Below are 14,716 nucleotides of genomic sequence, written 5' to 3'. Positions count from 1 at the left end.
GACACCGAGAGCCCCTTTCCGTGTATTCTTGATGGTTCAACCAAGTGGGTGAGTTGGTCGCAGCTAGAAAAGAAGTTGGTGCTAGTCTGCAGATGCCGCTCACCTTGACTTGTTCATTCAAAGAAGAATCGTAATGGTAAAAAAAAAAAAAAAAGTCCTGTATTGAAGGAGAATGTTCAAGAACTGGGGGAAGAGGAAAGTGCCAAGGAACCCCTCTACGTTTAATTAACCTTCCAGCCCTGGCTTCCCTGGACTCTTTGCTTCTCTGGTGGAGGAAGCCCAAGAAGAACTGACAAGTTCTTGCAATTCTAAAACCATGGCCCATGTGCCCTTGGCATTTAGGGAAGTGGCCACAGACCTCTCCCAAGAGGAGTGGAAGGGCCTGGATGCTGCTCAGAAGGACTTATACAGGGATGTGATGCTGGAGAACTACAGCAACCTCATCTCACTGGGATGTACCATTCCTAAGCCAGATGTGATTACTTTTTTGGAGCAAGAGAAAGAGCCCTGGATGGTAATGAGGGAAAGGACAGTTGGCACACAGATGTGAACGCACAGTGGAAATGCCCCCATAACAGAAAAGAGTGACCTTAAGGATGGAATATTCAGATGTAATGGAAGATGCTTAGCTATGTTGGGAAAGGAAAAGCACAGTGCATTTCTATGCCACTCACATCTTCCTCTGCAATCAATGGCTGGTCCAATTTTTTATATGAACATACCATAATGTATTTAAGCCTGCTCTTATTGACTAGTATTTAGGTTTTAACAAATTTTTACTACTTAAATATACTTTAATGAATATCCTTGTCTGCGACCATTGGTTTACGTGAACTGATATTTCTGTAATGATATACACATAGAAGTATAAATTGTACATACATTATATACACTTTGAATTATGTAAGATATTGCTAAATTGATCGTAAGTCATCTATATTTCCAACTCTACTAGATATTACCAGATTGTTTTCTTAGACTCCTATCAATTGATAAATTGAATGTCCCTATAGCTTCACTTTAGGTATATGTTTTAATATGTATATATTTTCCTAAATTTTCAGTTGAGCATTTTTCGAACCTATTTCCTGGCCAGTCATCATTTCTTTACTTTCTCTTTCCTGTTGTTATCTGTCTGTATTATTTTTGTTCTTTTTTTTTCCTAACTGACTTGAATGTCATTCCGGATACTCTGCTTGCTATATTGATGTAATTATTTTCTCCTACATTGAATATATAGTCTGAACACTCATTCTATTTTTATAAGACAACTTTAAGACTCATAGGCTATCAATTATGTAATCTGCAAATAAAATTTTATTTATTTTTCAATATTTATATTTATTGCTTTATTTACTTTTCTTATTACAGTAGTTAGAATCTTCAGAACATGGTTGAATATTATGGTGATAGCAGGTATGTTTTTATCCAAATTTAATAAAAAATTTCCCAACATTTAATCATTTACTGTAATGTTCACTCTTCGTTTGGGTATAAATTTGGGAATAAATTCTCTTTGCTAATGCTAAATTTCTTTCAAAATATGTAGGGGAGTGGAAGGACACTTACCTCAGTAGTGTTTGCTACTATTGGTACTGAGTGCTAAATTTTGTCCAAGGCCATTAATCTGTTGCTATAATCATATGTTTTTCTTCTTAAATGTATTGCTGTATTGATTTGTACTTACTAATTTCTTGAATTTTAAATATTTATTGTAATATATGATGATTTTTGTCATACTGCTGGAGTCTACTTGGTAATATTTTAATTAGAATTTTTTATCTATAGTCATATATGAGGCAGTTTTATAGGACATAGGCATTTTCCTTGGGACCAGGGCAGACCTCACCATGGGCCAACACAGTGTGCAGGTTATGTTTGGGAACTCCTGTGATAAGAGTAGAAATGTTGCCCATGAGGGCTGGCCTGTGGCTCAATTGGGAGAGTGCGGTGCTGATGACACCAAGGCCACAGGTTTGGATCCCTATATAGGGATGGCCGGTTAGCGCACTTGGGAGAGCCTGGTACTGACAACACCAAGCCAAGGGTTAAGATCCCCTTACCAGTCATCTTTAAAAAAAAAAAAAATGCTGCCCATGGGTTCGGGAGTGGATCATGCCTCATTCCCTTGAGTTCAAACACACCTATCAGGACAGCAACAGGCTGTGGACAGTCAGATTCTGAGCACCTGAATCTCACGCTTAACCTGACTTTCCCTAACTCCTTGCTGCCTTTCTTTCTTTTCTTCTTTCCACTAGCCTTTCCTCCGACCTGGTCTCAGACATACTGCAGACTATTGTTCTTTCATGTAACGCAAAGGGAGGACTGTCCTTTCTCTAGCCTAGAGATTTATTTTGATCTAGGGCTGAGACTTCCCTCTGGCATTGAAAATCACCATTTAATTTGTGGGAGGAAGAAAGATACCTTAGTGACATTGAAAAAATGACCATTGGATTCCCTTTAAGATAAACTAAGTGAAAAAAGCAACGTGGAAAATAGTATACCCCATGTATATAACTATATATATGTTATACATGTATACACACATAGGTGTATATACATACTTGAATATAAGGAAAAAAGGTGAGTGTGTGTGTATGTGTGTGTACACACACGTGTATATTCTGCATTCATAAGAACTGCTGCTGCTGATAATTGTCTCTGGGAAATAAAAGTTGTTGTGGTCTGTCTTAGGAGGGAGACCCACTTTTCATTGTATGTATCCTTTCATATAACGTTAGATTTTTTACCATGTTATTTTCAGAATAAATATTTTATTCTCTATTTCACCTCAAAAAAGATAACAGACATAATTCTTACCTCTTCATTCTCCTGCTCACCCCACCCCCCTTTTTTTTGCATCTACAAAATAATACTTGCAAAAGGAAAAGAAATATTGGTGAAGATGTAAATTATCAGCTATGGACATTCTAAATTTCTCTCATCAGTTGGCCTAGTTCTAAATGCCCAGAACAAGACCTACACACTATGGATTGAATATGGTTTGTCTCCACCAAAACTCATGTTGAGGTGTGGTCCCCAACATGGCGGGGTTGGAAGGTCAGGCCTTTAAGAGGTGATTGGGTTGTTAAAATGGATTAAATTAAGTTGGTTACAGTGCAGTGTTGATAACACCAAGGTCCAGGGTTTGATCTGTTACTGGCCAGCCACCAAAAAAAAAAAAAAAAGGATTAATCTCTTTCTGCTGAGACTGGGTCAGTTCTTGTGTGGGAGTGACTTCTGGCCCTCGTGGGAATGGATTAATTCCTGACAGCGGGTTGTTGTAAAGCGAGGTCACCTCCCATGTTTGGCCCTCTTTGCACTCACCCACTGACCTCTCTGCTTCTCCACCAAGTTGTGACACAGTCAAGCAGATGCTGGCTCCATGCTATTGGATTTTCCAGCCACCATAATCATGGTCAAATAAACCTCTTCTCTTTATGAATTACCCAGACTCAGGTATTCTGTTACAGCAATGCAAGACATATGCTTTTCATATGTCCCTGAAACTTGTGCTAATCCTTTCAGTTGGTGTCTGTGAGTTTGTTTCAGCTTTTAGCATCATCCATTTTCAGTCCTCTCACTTACTGAAACTTTTGGGTGGTTTGTGTGTGTTTTAATTTTTTTTAATTCGCTTAACTTGTTATTATGGAAAATTTCAAACATACCAAAATAGAATGTGAACACCTAAGTACTCATCACCCACGTTCAACAACCACCAACTCATAGTCAATCTTACTTCATCTATATTTTTTAATCTTACTTCTCTTGGTGGGAATATTTTCCTCCTTAACTATATTTAGACTGGGAATTGCTTTAATTCAGGGAGAAAAGGCTTTTTTTATTTAATAGCTTTTTTTGAGATAAAATCCACATGCCATAAATTTTACCCCTTAAAGTGTAAAATTCAGTGGACTTACAGAGATGTGCACTCATTACTATAATCTAATTTCAAACATTTTCCAGGGCCGGCCCGGTGGCACACTCTGTAGAGTGCGGCGCTTGGGAGCGCGGTGGCGCTCCCATATAGAGACCGGTCCGCTCACTGGTTGAGCGCGGTGTGGGCGTGACACCGAGGGTTGCAATCCCGTTACCGGTCAGGAAAAAAGACAAAAAGGAAAAAAAAAAAAAAAACATTTTCCTCATCTCGAAAAGCAGTTTTGTACCCATTAGCAGTCTCTCTCCATCCACCAACCCCAGCCCAGCCCTAGGCAACCACTTATCTACTTTCTGTCTCTAGAGCTTTGCCTACTCTAGACATTTCATACAAATGGGATCACTCAATATGTTGGTGTCGGGATAGGGCTCAGACCCTTTAAACTCATTGCAAAGACTGGGTCACAGACCCCTCACATGCCAGGCTGGGTCACAGACCCCTCAAATGCCAAGCTGGTCACAGACCCCTCATGTACAGGTTGCTATCTAGGTAACTGGAAAAGATGGCAAGGTTGACATGCTCCATTCAGACTCCAGCTCAGCCCCAGCCTCCTCAGCAGCAGCAGCAGCTGTGGCCTGGTGGCCTGGGAGGACAAACGTCCCTGGGGGCCCCTGGGAGCGTCCCAGGGGCACTCTGGATCAGAGCCATTTGTCTTTAATACTTGTCAGATAACCCAGGAACACCTGGGAGTGAGTCAGACAATAACCAAAGAACACTTGGGCTCACATGCACAGTTAACATATTTACATTAAACAGGCTAGGTCATGCTCAGCAAGATTCCGAACACCTGAGGGAGCCTGACCATTTATTTCATTTTTCTTACAATTGGAATTGCTTCTTTATGCCTCTCTTCAATGATTTAGTCCAATATCACAAGCTCATAAACAATCTAACCTCTGAGCCGCCTCATGCCGTCTGTCTTCACATCTGGATTCAGCATTCCCACACCGGAATGCTGCTTCTGGGGGTGAAACAACCTTCACACAGTCTCTGTGGTTATCGTTCTGAACTCACTTTCAGCTGCAGAGAGGTGCGTGTAAGTGATGATGGCAAACTGCAATGTTCATTCAACTGAGATATCAAACCTGCTCAAGGATGCTCAGTTAAGCTTTCCAAGACCATCTTTTCCCTTCTCCTTGCTTCCCCCTTGCAAAGCTGCACAGAAAGCAGGAATATGTGCCCCCATCTTGAAGTTCCTCTGAGTGTCCAGTTTTCCATAGAAAATCTTCTTATTTGTTTGTCCGAAGAGAAATAAAATAAATGCCCTTAAAAGGAGATAAGCACGAGGTAGGATGATGCATGCCCAGACAGCCTCCCTCTTATCCCACTCTGGCCCGGAAGATAATCTCAGCAGCCATGCCTGGAAGACACCCAAGACGGGTGTTTGTAGTTTGTCCCCTCTTTGAAAGAAAGCAGGGCTTGGGAAGGCTCCCTTTCCCTGCAGGCCTCTGTCTGGTGCCAGATGTAGGTACTGTGAAAAGAAGTAAGGAGGCTTAAAACAGGAAAAAACTTTCTGAAACAGACACTGTTGGTGGTATAGGGTAGCAAAACCAGGCAGAGGACTAGCTGCACTTGGCTTCAGTTTCAGCGTGGTTAGGAGCAGAAAGTCAGAATCAGAGCCACATGTTTCTTTTCCTTCCACTGGGCTGTGGCCCACGTTTCACTCCACTGTTTATCTTATCTCACCTCCTCTGGCTTCAGCATCTCAATCTCTGTCATCTTAAGAAAATCCAGCTCAGCCTGCAGAATTAAAAAAACCTGTAAATGGGCCGGCGGGGGGGCGGGGGTGGTGGCTCACTCGGGAGAGTGTGGTGCTGATAACACCAAGGCCATGGGTTCAGATCCCTATATAGGGATGGCCGGTTTGCTCACTGGGTGAGCGTGGTGCTGACAACCCCAAGTCAAGGGTCACGATCCCTTTACCGGTCAACCCCCCCCCCAAAAAAAAACAGAAAAAAACCCTATAAACCAAATACGTTGGATGTAAATGAAATGCTTAGAGAACGCAAAGCCCTGGAGTAGTCGTTAGCCTTTGCTTTTCAGAAGAAAAAGAAATAAGGTGGGGAAATATTTACACACCAGTGGCCATAAACTTTAAGTTAAACCTTTACTTATTCTGTATCTTGTCCTGCTAGAACTGGATTTCAGTTTTCTAATGGGGCAAAGAGATTTTCATTAATATTGGAAGGGTTGTTTTCATAATTCTAAGAATTTTTACCTTGTAACCTTCAGCCTATGAATGTTTGTTACAGGAATCGACATTCGTTTGAGTGTTTGTTGTAGAAAACTGTCTTTTTTTTTTGGTGGCTGGTCACTCCAGGCATCCGAACCCTTGACCTTGGTGTTGAGAACTGTCTTTGCCCACTTAAGTTGTAAACTGTGTTGATCATAAGATATTGACTTGACTCATGGAACCAATCATTATTAATCCTCTAAGACATCACTGTTCTAACTCTAACTCTACCCATATAAAAACCTCCCTGGGGTGGGCCAGCCCGGTGGCGCACTGCTACAGTGCGCCGCTTGGGAGCGTGGTGGCGCTCCCGCCGAGGGTTCGGATCCCACATACAGACCGGTTCCCGCTCACTGGCTGAGCGAGGTGTGGGAGCAACACCGAGGGTTGCGATCCCGTTGCCGGTCCCGGTCCGGTACAGGCGCAACACTGAGGGTTGCAATCTGTTGCCGGACACGAAAAAAGACAAAAAGGAAAAAAAAAAAAAAAAAAAAACCTCCCTGGGTTCTCTGACAATCAGGAAACTACCTAAAGACATTCCCTCTTGTAAACACATACACACAAATATTAATAAGTAAATTTACATTCACCCTTAAACTGCAGACCCAAACCAAGTAATCCACAAAAAATACCTGGGATAATAACAGCTCTCTGGGAGGACTTCACGACTCATCAGTTTGGTCAGAGCAGATTTGGGGGCGGGAGAAGAAGCCCCTAAGTCAGGGAGGGGAAGAAGTCTCATTATCTGACAATGTTTCAATAATGAACATAGCATTTCCTGCTATGACACATTTGGAAGGAGGAATGGACTAGAAGCTCATGCTTACAGCACTTACAGTGTGCCAGGCTCGGGGCCGAGTGCTCACTGACTGCTCAATGCAACCTTCTGATATAGGTACTATTATTCCCATTTACATGTGAGGAAACTTTGGCACAGCAAGCTCAAGTAACTTGCCCAAAGCCACACAGCTAGTGAGTGGCTCAGAGTCCATGCCTTTGGCCACTGCATGTTACTGATAAAAGGGAGTCGTTCTTTCAGTCAATAATTTTAGCATCTACCATAAGATAGGTAATAAGAGAGGAAGCTACACAAACAAAATATGATCTTTGCTTTCAAGAAGAGGGAAATTTAATGGGTTCTCATTATAGACTGAAGTGGATGCTAAGGCAAGAGGTCAGATGGAGCGAAGCATGAACCAAGACCCAGGTCTCCTGGTGCCCAGTCTCGGACCCCTTCCACTATTCTTCACTGTCTTGTCACCAGAACATTCTCCTGTTTATGACTTAGGCTCCTAATCTTAGTCTCAACCTCCCTGATGCTTGAGATCTTTAGCTCTGAAGCTGAAGTCTGGCTTGGTTTCAGACTCCTTCCCAGACTATTTCTTCAGCTGGAGGTGGACTTTGGGCTCTGGCCAGTTGCAAGAAGCCAAGAGTGACGTTAGGCAAGTCACAGCCTCAGTTGTCTCATTGATACAACTCTTCTGGCATTATCATACCCACCTTGATATAATCATTTTACAAGCCTCATGGTGGCTTCTTTCTCCTGCTAAACTGCAATCTCCATTAGAGGAAAATCTGGGTCTGATTCAAAGGGCAAATAAGACTCAGTCCCTAACCTCAAGGAGTCCAGAGTCAAGGGGAGAAGAGAAACACAAAATTTACAATTGTATTATCATATGGTAAACTTACTGATAGGGTAAGCTTGAAAACAAAAGGGTACTTAACCCAGACTGAGGTAATTAAGGTTTCTTGAAACTACAGCAGCTAAGCTGAGACTCGTGAGTAGAAGTGTCCAGCGGAATGAGGCTGCGAGGAGTGGAGGACCTTCCACAAAGAGGAAAGGCACAAAGGGCAGAAAAGGCATGGTGTCTTCAAAGAACCATAAGCGATACGGTGGGAGGCAGAGAGCGCCAGAAAGGGGGCAGGAGAGGAAGGACAGGACCAGACCCTGTGGGATCTTATATATATATTCAACATGCCTTTGTGTCATCCAAAACACATAGCAAAATGCTTCCTATGCAGTGGACCCTTCATAAATATTTTTACAAGTAAATAAAATGAGATAATGGATTAAATGTTCTCTAAAGTTCCTTCCAGCCCTTCCAAGCCAGTGCTGCTGCTCAGGGCCTATCTGAGACTTAAGTTCCAAATATTTCTAAGTTTCTAATGGGAAAGTACCAAACCTCATCTATGGGCTTGTTTTCTAAAAAGTTTGCCCCACAGAAGTATCTATTTGAGGGGGAGACAGGGTGATGCCAAATCCATCTTAAAGGTTTAAGTTATACTGTTTGGCTGGATTTGTTCTCTCCCAAGGTGAGTTGTCAAAATCAGGCCCTAGACTGGAGACCATAACACTAGAGGAGTAAGAACTGTGGCCCTTCACAATCACCCAAAGGGAGGCATCCCAGACCCGGGAGGAGCCAGGTTGAAGGAGGAGTAAGATAAGGATTCAGGCTGATGGAGCTTATCACCTTCTCTGAGATCCGAGGCCAGGTGACCCTGAGATAGCAGAGACGGTGGGGGGCTGCTGCCAAGCAGAAGGCAGATGCTGGAAGACACAAAATTCATCTGTGATGACCTTCTGCTACACAGACATGGGATAAGTCACCAAAGTCCGTAAGAAGAGTTTATCCCATATGCAACAGCCCATGAAGTAAGGGACTTCAAGTGCCTACTCCAAGGCCAGCCCAGTTCCCCACAAGGCTGTGAGGACCTTGTATCCCCCTGAAAGGGACCTTAGACAGAAAAACAACCATCTTTGGGGTAACTAAGACCGAGCAGAACGTTTCAGTCAGCCCTTAATTTGGGAACTGATAATCATCAGTCTCTTGAGGTTAGCAGAGGAATTGAGAGACTGCCCAGAGGTGAAATCACCCCTCTTATGCTGATTTACTTCAGAGGTTGTGCACCTACAATTAAGGACTGAAGTTAAATTTCTTGTTTTTCTTACCTCTCTAATCAGCTGCAAACAAGAGGAGATATAAGAGAGAGACAAGACAACCTAGCTGGTTGTAAGCTCCCCCTCTTAACTTAAAGGAAAACTGCATCCATGTTAATTAGAAATCCAAGTCAGGTATTTTTAAGATGTTTGACTGAGGTTATTATCTTTGAGCTCTCCCTAGGAGATAAGGACTCTGACCCCGAGGTAACATCAAGGACTTGAAGCTGACCACAGACTCTGTGATGTTGAAGTTCCCAATCCATCATGGGATCCTGACATTTGACTTAGACCATCTGCTGCTCCCAGACTCCCCCTTTTTTTTCAGAACAAAGACTCTTACCTCATCTTCCCGCCTCTTCCCCTTTATAAATCCCAGAACGAGCATCAGAAATTTGCATGATTTTAGCCTGGTTATCCCCCAGATGCTGGTTATCTGAATAAACTTTCCAATCCTTGCACCAACTTCTGGGCTTTTGAGTTGTTTGTTTAATGAGAGAGGGCAAGCCGAGCCTGGTTTGTCTGTAACAACCCTGCCCTACCCACCCCCAACATAAGAACATTAAATGCTGCTGTGAGGTCTTCAAAATAGAAACCCTAAGGGCCAGTCTGTGGCTCACTTGGGAGAGCGTGGTGCTGACAACACCAAGACAAGGGTGAAGATCCCCTTACTGGTCATCTTTTTATAAAAAAAAAAAAAAAATAGAAACCCTAGCAATTGTCTAGGATTCCAGGTACTTTCTGGCTAACAGGTAAGAAAATTAGGGGAAGTGAAAAATCGAGGGTTGGAGACTTGGAAAATCCTTAGCACTGCCCCACCTGTAGGGCCCCATAAAACCCCAAAGGAGACATTCCCTAAAACATGGCGCCTTTCCGGCTTCTCTTCCGGGTCCTAACATTCCCGCCGGCGCCAAAGTATGGCCTATCAAAATCATCACCCGCCCTTCCGACCAATCAGCCAGCGCCCCACGTACTAACCACCCTCTCCCGGAACTCAGCTCTCAATAAATGTATGCTTCACCCTCAAATAAAGCGGAACTTCTCCGGTGAACTGTCAGCTCGGGTCCTGTCGTTCTTTCACCACCCACGCATCTGCACTGGATAGGACGAGTGACCAGGAGGAGCCATCGTGTTCTTGGCTGCTGAACCAGGACAGCCTTAGGCCCCCCAAACTCACCCCCTCCCTATCTGAGAAGTACTATTCCCCCAGCATGCCCCATTCCCCGGGGCACAGGGTGCCGTAGGGTTAGGGTGGACTGAGCTGGCAAGTCATAGCTTAGGACTGGTTAGCCACTGTGGAGTAAGTACCCCAGGGAGCCAGTCCCCCAAGAATCACAGGGGTCCTCCAGCTGAGAAGGCTCTACACCTTGGCAAGTTAGACCAACCTTTGGTCCCCTTGATTATTCCCCGTCCCCTGATCCCCAACCTTGGGGATTTTTGTGAAAATTCAGGGTGAAGCCCATGGTTTGAGGAACTTTGCACTGAAACCTACAAATGACATCTCTTCCCATTTCTGTCAGCCCTCTCACCCCACAAAGGAACAGATCTGATCTCAGGACACAGCAGTGCCCAGAGATGTTTTTCATTATGTAAGGTTCTTCTGCTTCCTACTTTAAGTTTCCATACCTCAGTGGGACCCACACACAAGACACTTTTATAATTTCCTCAAATCACACCCACCCCAGGCACACGTCTAACAATAACTGTTCGCAGCCCACCCCTTGAGTCCCTTCCTGTGGGTGCTGCCTCTCTTACAGTCTGCCTCTCTCCAGCCAGGGCTCCACTTCTAAAGACACAGTGGTCTCGTTTGTCTCAGACTTATTCTAAGAGAAGCACCTGCACTTTATTAATTTTCTTGGTTTTTTTTGGCAGCTGGCCGGTATGGGGATCCGAACCCTTGACCTTGGTGTTACAACATCGCACTCTAACCAACTGAGCTAACTGGCCAGCCCCTATTATTTTTCTTTCCTTACTCTACAAGCTCCCTAACACATAGGCAACTTTATCTATAAATTGTCAATAAGTGATTCACAAACAGGCGGTAGCAGGAACCTCTGGCCTAGGAGCAAAGTGATATCCTAAGTTAAGGGCACAGGACCTGGAGTCAGACCATCACCAAGACTCAAGTCCTGGCTCTGCTTACTATCTGCAGAAGCTTGGGCAAGTGGCTTCATCTTTACATGCCTCAGTTTCCTCATGTGTATATAGAATAATTATAATAAGAATAGCCACTCCATTGGGCAGTTAGGAGGATTAAGTTTATTAATATTTTTTAAATATTTAGAACAGTGCCTGCCATACAATTAGCACACAAAAAAAGTGTTGGATAGTGTCTTTTTAATCCTAATCTCCAAGTACTAAAACACCATTGCTTGGTATTACTGTGGGGACCTAAATTTGACCCCACTTCAGTTTGGTTTAGCCTTTCCCCTCAGCAGTGAGGTCAAGCCTTGTTGCACATCAAAATCATCTAGGGAGTTTGTGTTTTTTTAAAACACAGATTTCGGGGTTTTATTGGTTCATTCATTCGACAATTATTTGAGCAGCTACTCTGTGGTGTAGTGATCACTGAGAATAGGGTCGGTAGTGAAATAGACAAGGTATCTCATCTCAGCGAATTTACATCCTAGTGAGGAAGATAGACCAGCAAATTCAGTAAATGGCCAGATAAAAAATATTTTAGGCTTTGAGGGCCATACAGTCCCTGTTGCAACCATTCCCTGGTGTCCTGACATGGCCTCTCCTTCCCTGCAAGCTGGAGCCTCTCCTCAAGAGAGCCTCTCTTCTGTTTGTGATGCTGGGGAACCTGAGAACAGGGTGACCCTGTGGAGGTGGTGGCCGCAGGCAGAGGCAAACAGGTCCCCATCCAGGTGGTGCAGGTGCTGAACATGGTGGGTAATGCCCTGCTGACCCCTCTGTGGCACCATGTGGGCCCAGCAGCAGGGCAGCTCCACTCTATGGCCTTCCTAACACTGGCCTTGGTGCTGGTGCTGGTCTGCTGCACTTCTAATGTCCCTTTCCTGCCCTTCCTGAGCCACCTGCCACCTCCCTTCTTACGGTCTTTCTTCCTGGGCCAGGTTCTCAGCACCCTGTGTGCTGGCCCTAGTGCAGGGTGTGGGCCACCTCGAATGGCCACCAGCCCCCACCAACAGCACCCCTGTGCCCTCTCCCCCCACTTCACTGGGCGTTTTCCCACCATCACCTTCTTCTGGGCAATGACCACCTTTCTGGTCACTTTGGTTGCAGCCTTCCAGGGTCTCCTGCTGCTGTTGCTGCCACCACCATTGGTACCCACAGCAGGCCCGGAGCCTGGCCTGTGGGTAGGAGCCCCATGAGCGGGGAAGGAGGAGGAAGAGGAAGAGGGTTCACCTTTGCAGAAGTCACCAAGCCAGGCAGCAGGCACCACCCCTGGCCCTGAGCCCCACTGGCTACTCTCAGCCCATGGCACCTGCCTGCTGTGCCTTCTGGTGGTCACCAACATTCTGACCAATGGTGTGCTGCCTGATGTACAGTTTTTCCTGCTTGCCTTATGGGCGCCTGGCCTACCACCTGGCCATGGTGCTAGGCAGCACCACCAATCCCGTTGCCTGCTTCCTGGCCACAGGGGTGCTGTGCAGGTGCACATGGGGCCCTAAGCCCCTTGGTAGGTGGAACTTAGGGATGGGGACTGGGTCCTGTCGTAGCAGCTCTGAGTCTCCACTTACTCCCAGCAAGTACCTGGCAGGGCTGGTCAGTCTCTCTCTGTAGGGCATGCTCTTTGGGACCTAATGATGGCACTGACAATCCTGAGTCCATACCTGCCCCTGGTGGGCACCTCTGCAGGGATGGTCCTTGTGGTGAGCACAGTGGGGACATGAAGCAGGGAGGGTGGTGTTACCCTGGAGCAGGAGCATCTCATGCTCAGCCTGCTGCTATGTCCCCCTGCTCAGGTGCTGTTTTGGGTCTGTGTCTGGGCGTATTCTTCATACACGAAGGTGGTGGCCAGTTCCCTGCTGCATGGCAGGAGATGGCTGACATTGCTGGCGGCTGGCAAGGCTATCCATCTGGGCTCCCTGCTGGGTACCATTGCTATGGTCCCTCCCACATGTTCTGCAGCAGAAACGATGGTGTGGACCCATGTGGACACTGAGCCTGGGCAGGTGGGGAACCTCACTCTGCCCCACCTGTCTTCACCTTGAGGCTGCCACAGCACTACAGGGAGGCCTCCCCGACATAGGCACACTCATGGACACCTGCACACTCCACAGGAGACCTTGACACTTCAGGCCAGGTTGGGGACCAAAGAGCAGGCTTGAAGCCAGGAACCGGTTGAGGCTGTGGGCTTGGCCCTTGGCCCTTTGGTTTTCTTTTTAAATCTAATGAAAACCTTACGAGAAAAAAATCAATGAAATCGGAGAATTAGGTTAAATAATTTTTCATATATATATTCTCTAACGTGCAATTAGACTGAAACACAAATTGTAATTCTTTTCTTATCATATTCACAGCTTTTCTGTTTTCTTGTCTAAAATCTTTCTCAGTAAAGTGATTCCCTGGCATTTGCTCTGGGACTGTCCCTTAAAGACACTCTAACCTGCACTCATTCACACAGATTTCTAAAAATCCTGTTTCCTGATCATCACTCTTTTCCTTCTGTAGTCCCTCACACCCCAACAGTGCTAAGTGCTTAGTATCTAGGTAGGTGTCCAATAAGTACTTGTGGGACAAATATTTTAGGATCCATTTTCAGGAGGAACAGCAATGGAAAGGTATTTTGGGGTGATGGAAATATGAATTGCTTCAATTTTACTCCTCCTTTTCTGCATTTGTTCAATATCAAACAAAGCAAACCCCAATCCGAAACCTCCTCTTGTAAAGGGGCATCGTCTCCCCTCTGGTTGGTCACTTGCCCTGCAAAGTTCCTACATTAGAAGTTGCTTGGGCCGGCCCGTGGCTCACTCGGGAGAGTGCGGTGCTGATAACACCAAGGCCCCGGGTTCGGATCCCATATAGGGATGGCCGGTTCGCTCACTGGCTGAGCGTGGTGCTGATAACACCAAGTCAAGGGTTAATATCCCCTTACCGGTCATCTTTAAAAAAAAGAAGTTGCTTAATGACCCCTCCCTTCCGGAAAACGAAGATGCGAGCTAGTGCCAGAGGAAGAAGAAATGCTGGCAGGGCCCCGGCCCAGCCCCGACGTCGCCTTCCTCTGCTCCCCAGCCCGCGCCCGGTCCCCCAGCCTCATTCCCCACCCCAGCTCCAGCCGCGCGGAGAACACAAAACCCGGGGCTGCTGCCGCGCCCCACCCGGCCTTCTGCGCCTGCGCCCTTCGCCCCGTCTCGGGAGACTCGCGCACGGGCGCGCACGGACGCGGGGGCGCGCATAGCCACGCTCTCTTCTCCTAAGGCTCTGTGAACGCGCAAACAAAGGAGACCTTCGAGCGACTCCGCGCTTTTTCTCCCCCTGGCGGACAATAATGGGACAACAACCAAAGGCTTGGGAAGAAGTTTCCGGGTTGGGAGTAGGGGATGCAGGACATTAGAGGAGGGTTCAGCTGGAGATGAGCTTTAATATCTTCTGGGACCTGACCTCTTTTTGAGGTACGTCCCTTCTTTCCCAAGGCTCCATT

At 45.8% G+C, this 14,716-nt stretch overlaps 1 protein-coding gene across 1 annotated transcript; it reads left to right on the top strand.

Annotated features, from left to right (window-relative positions):
* The first annotated feature begins 316 nt into the window (after positions 1–316).
* Positions 317–14,492, top strand: SLC52A1 (solute carrier family 52 (riboflavin transporter), member 1). Its single transcript, XM_008570117.1, is given in 10 exon segments — positions 317–514; positions 11,925–12,193; positions 12,195–12,280; positions 12,283–12,619; positions 12,621–12,725; positions 12,819–12,868; positions 12,871–12,944; positions 13,038–13,247; positions 13,356–13,378; positions 14,228–14,492. Coding segments are annotated over 10 exon segments (1,617 nt in total).
* Positions 14,493–14,716: the final 224 nt, after the last annotated feature.

Source organism: Galeopterus variegatus, unplaced genomic scaffold, assembly GCF_000696425.1.
Source record: "Galeopterus variegatus unplaced genomic scaffold, G_variegatus-3.0.2 Scaffold569, whole genome shotgun sequence".
Taxonomy (NCBI): domain Eukaryota; kingdom Metazoa; phylum Chordata; class Mammalia; order Dermoptera; family Cynocephalidae; genus Galeopterus; species Galeopterus variegatus.
This window is presented reverse-complemented; position numbering and strand designations above follow the sequence as displayed.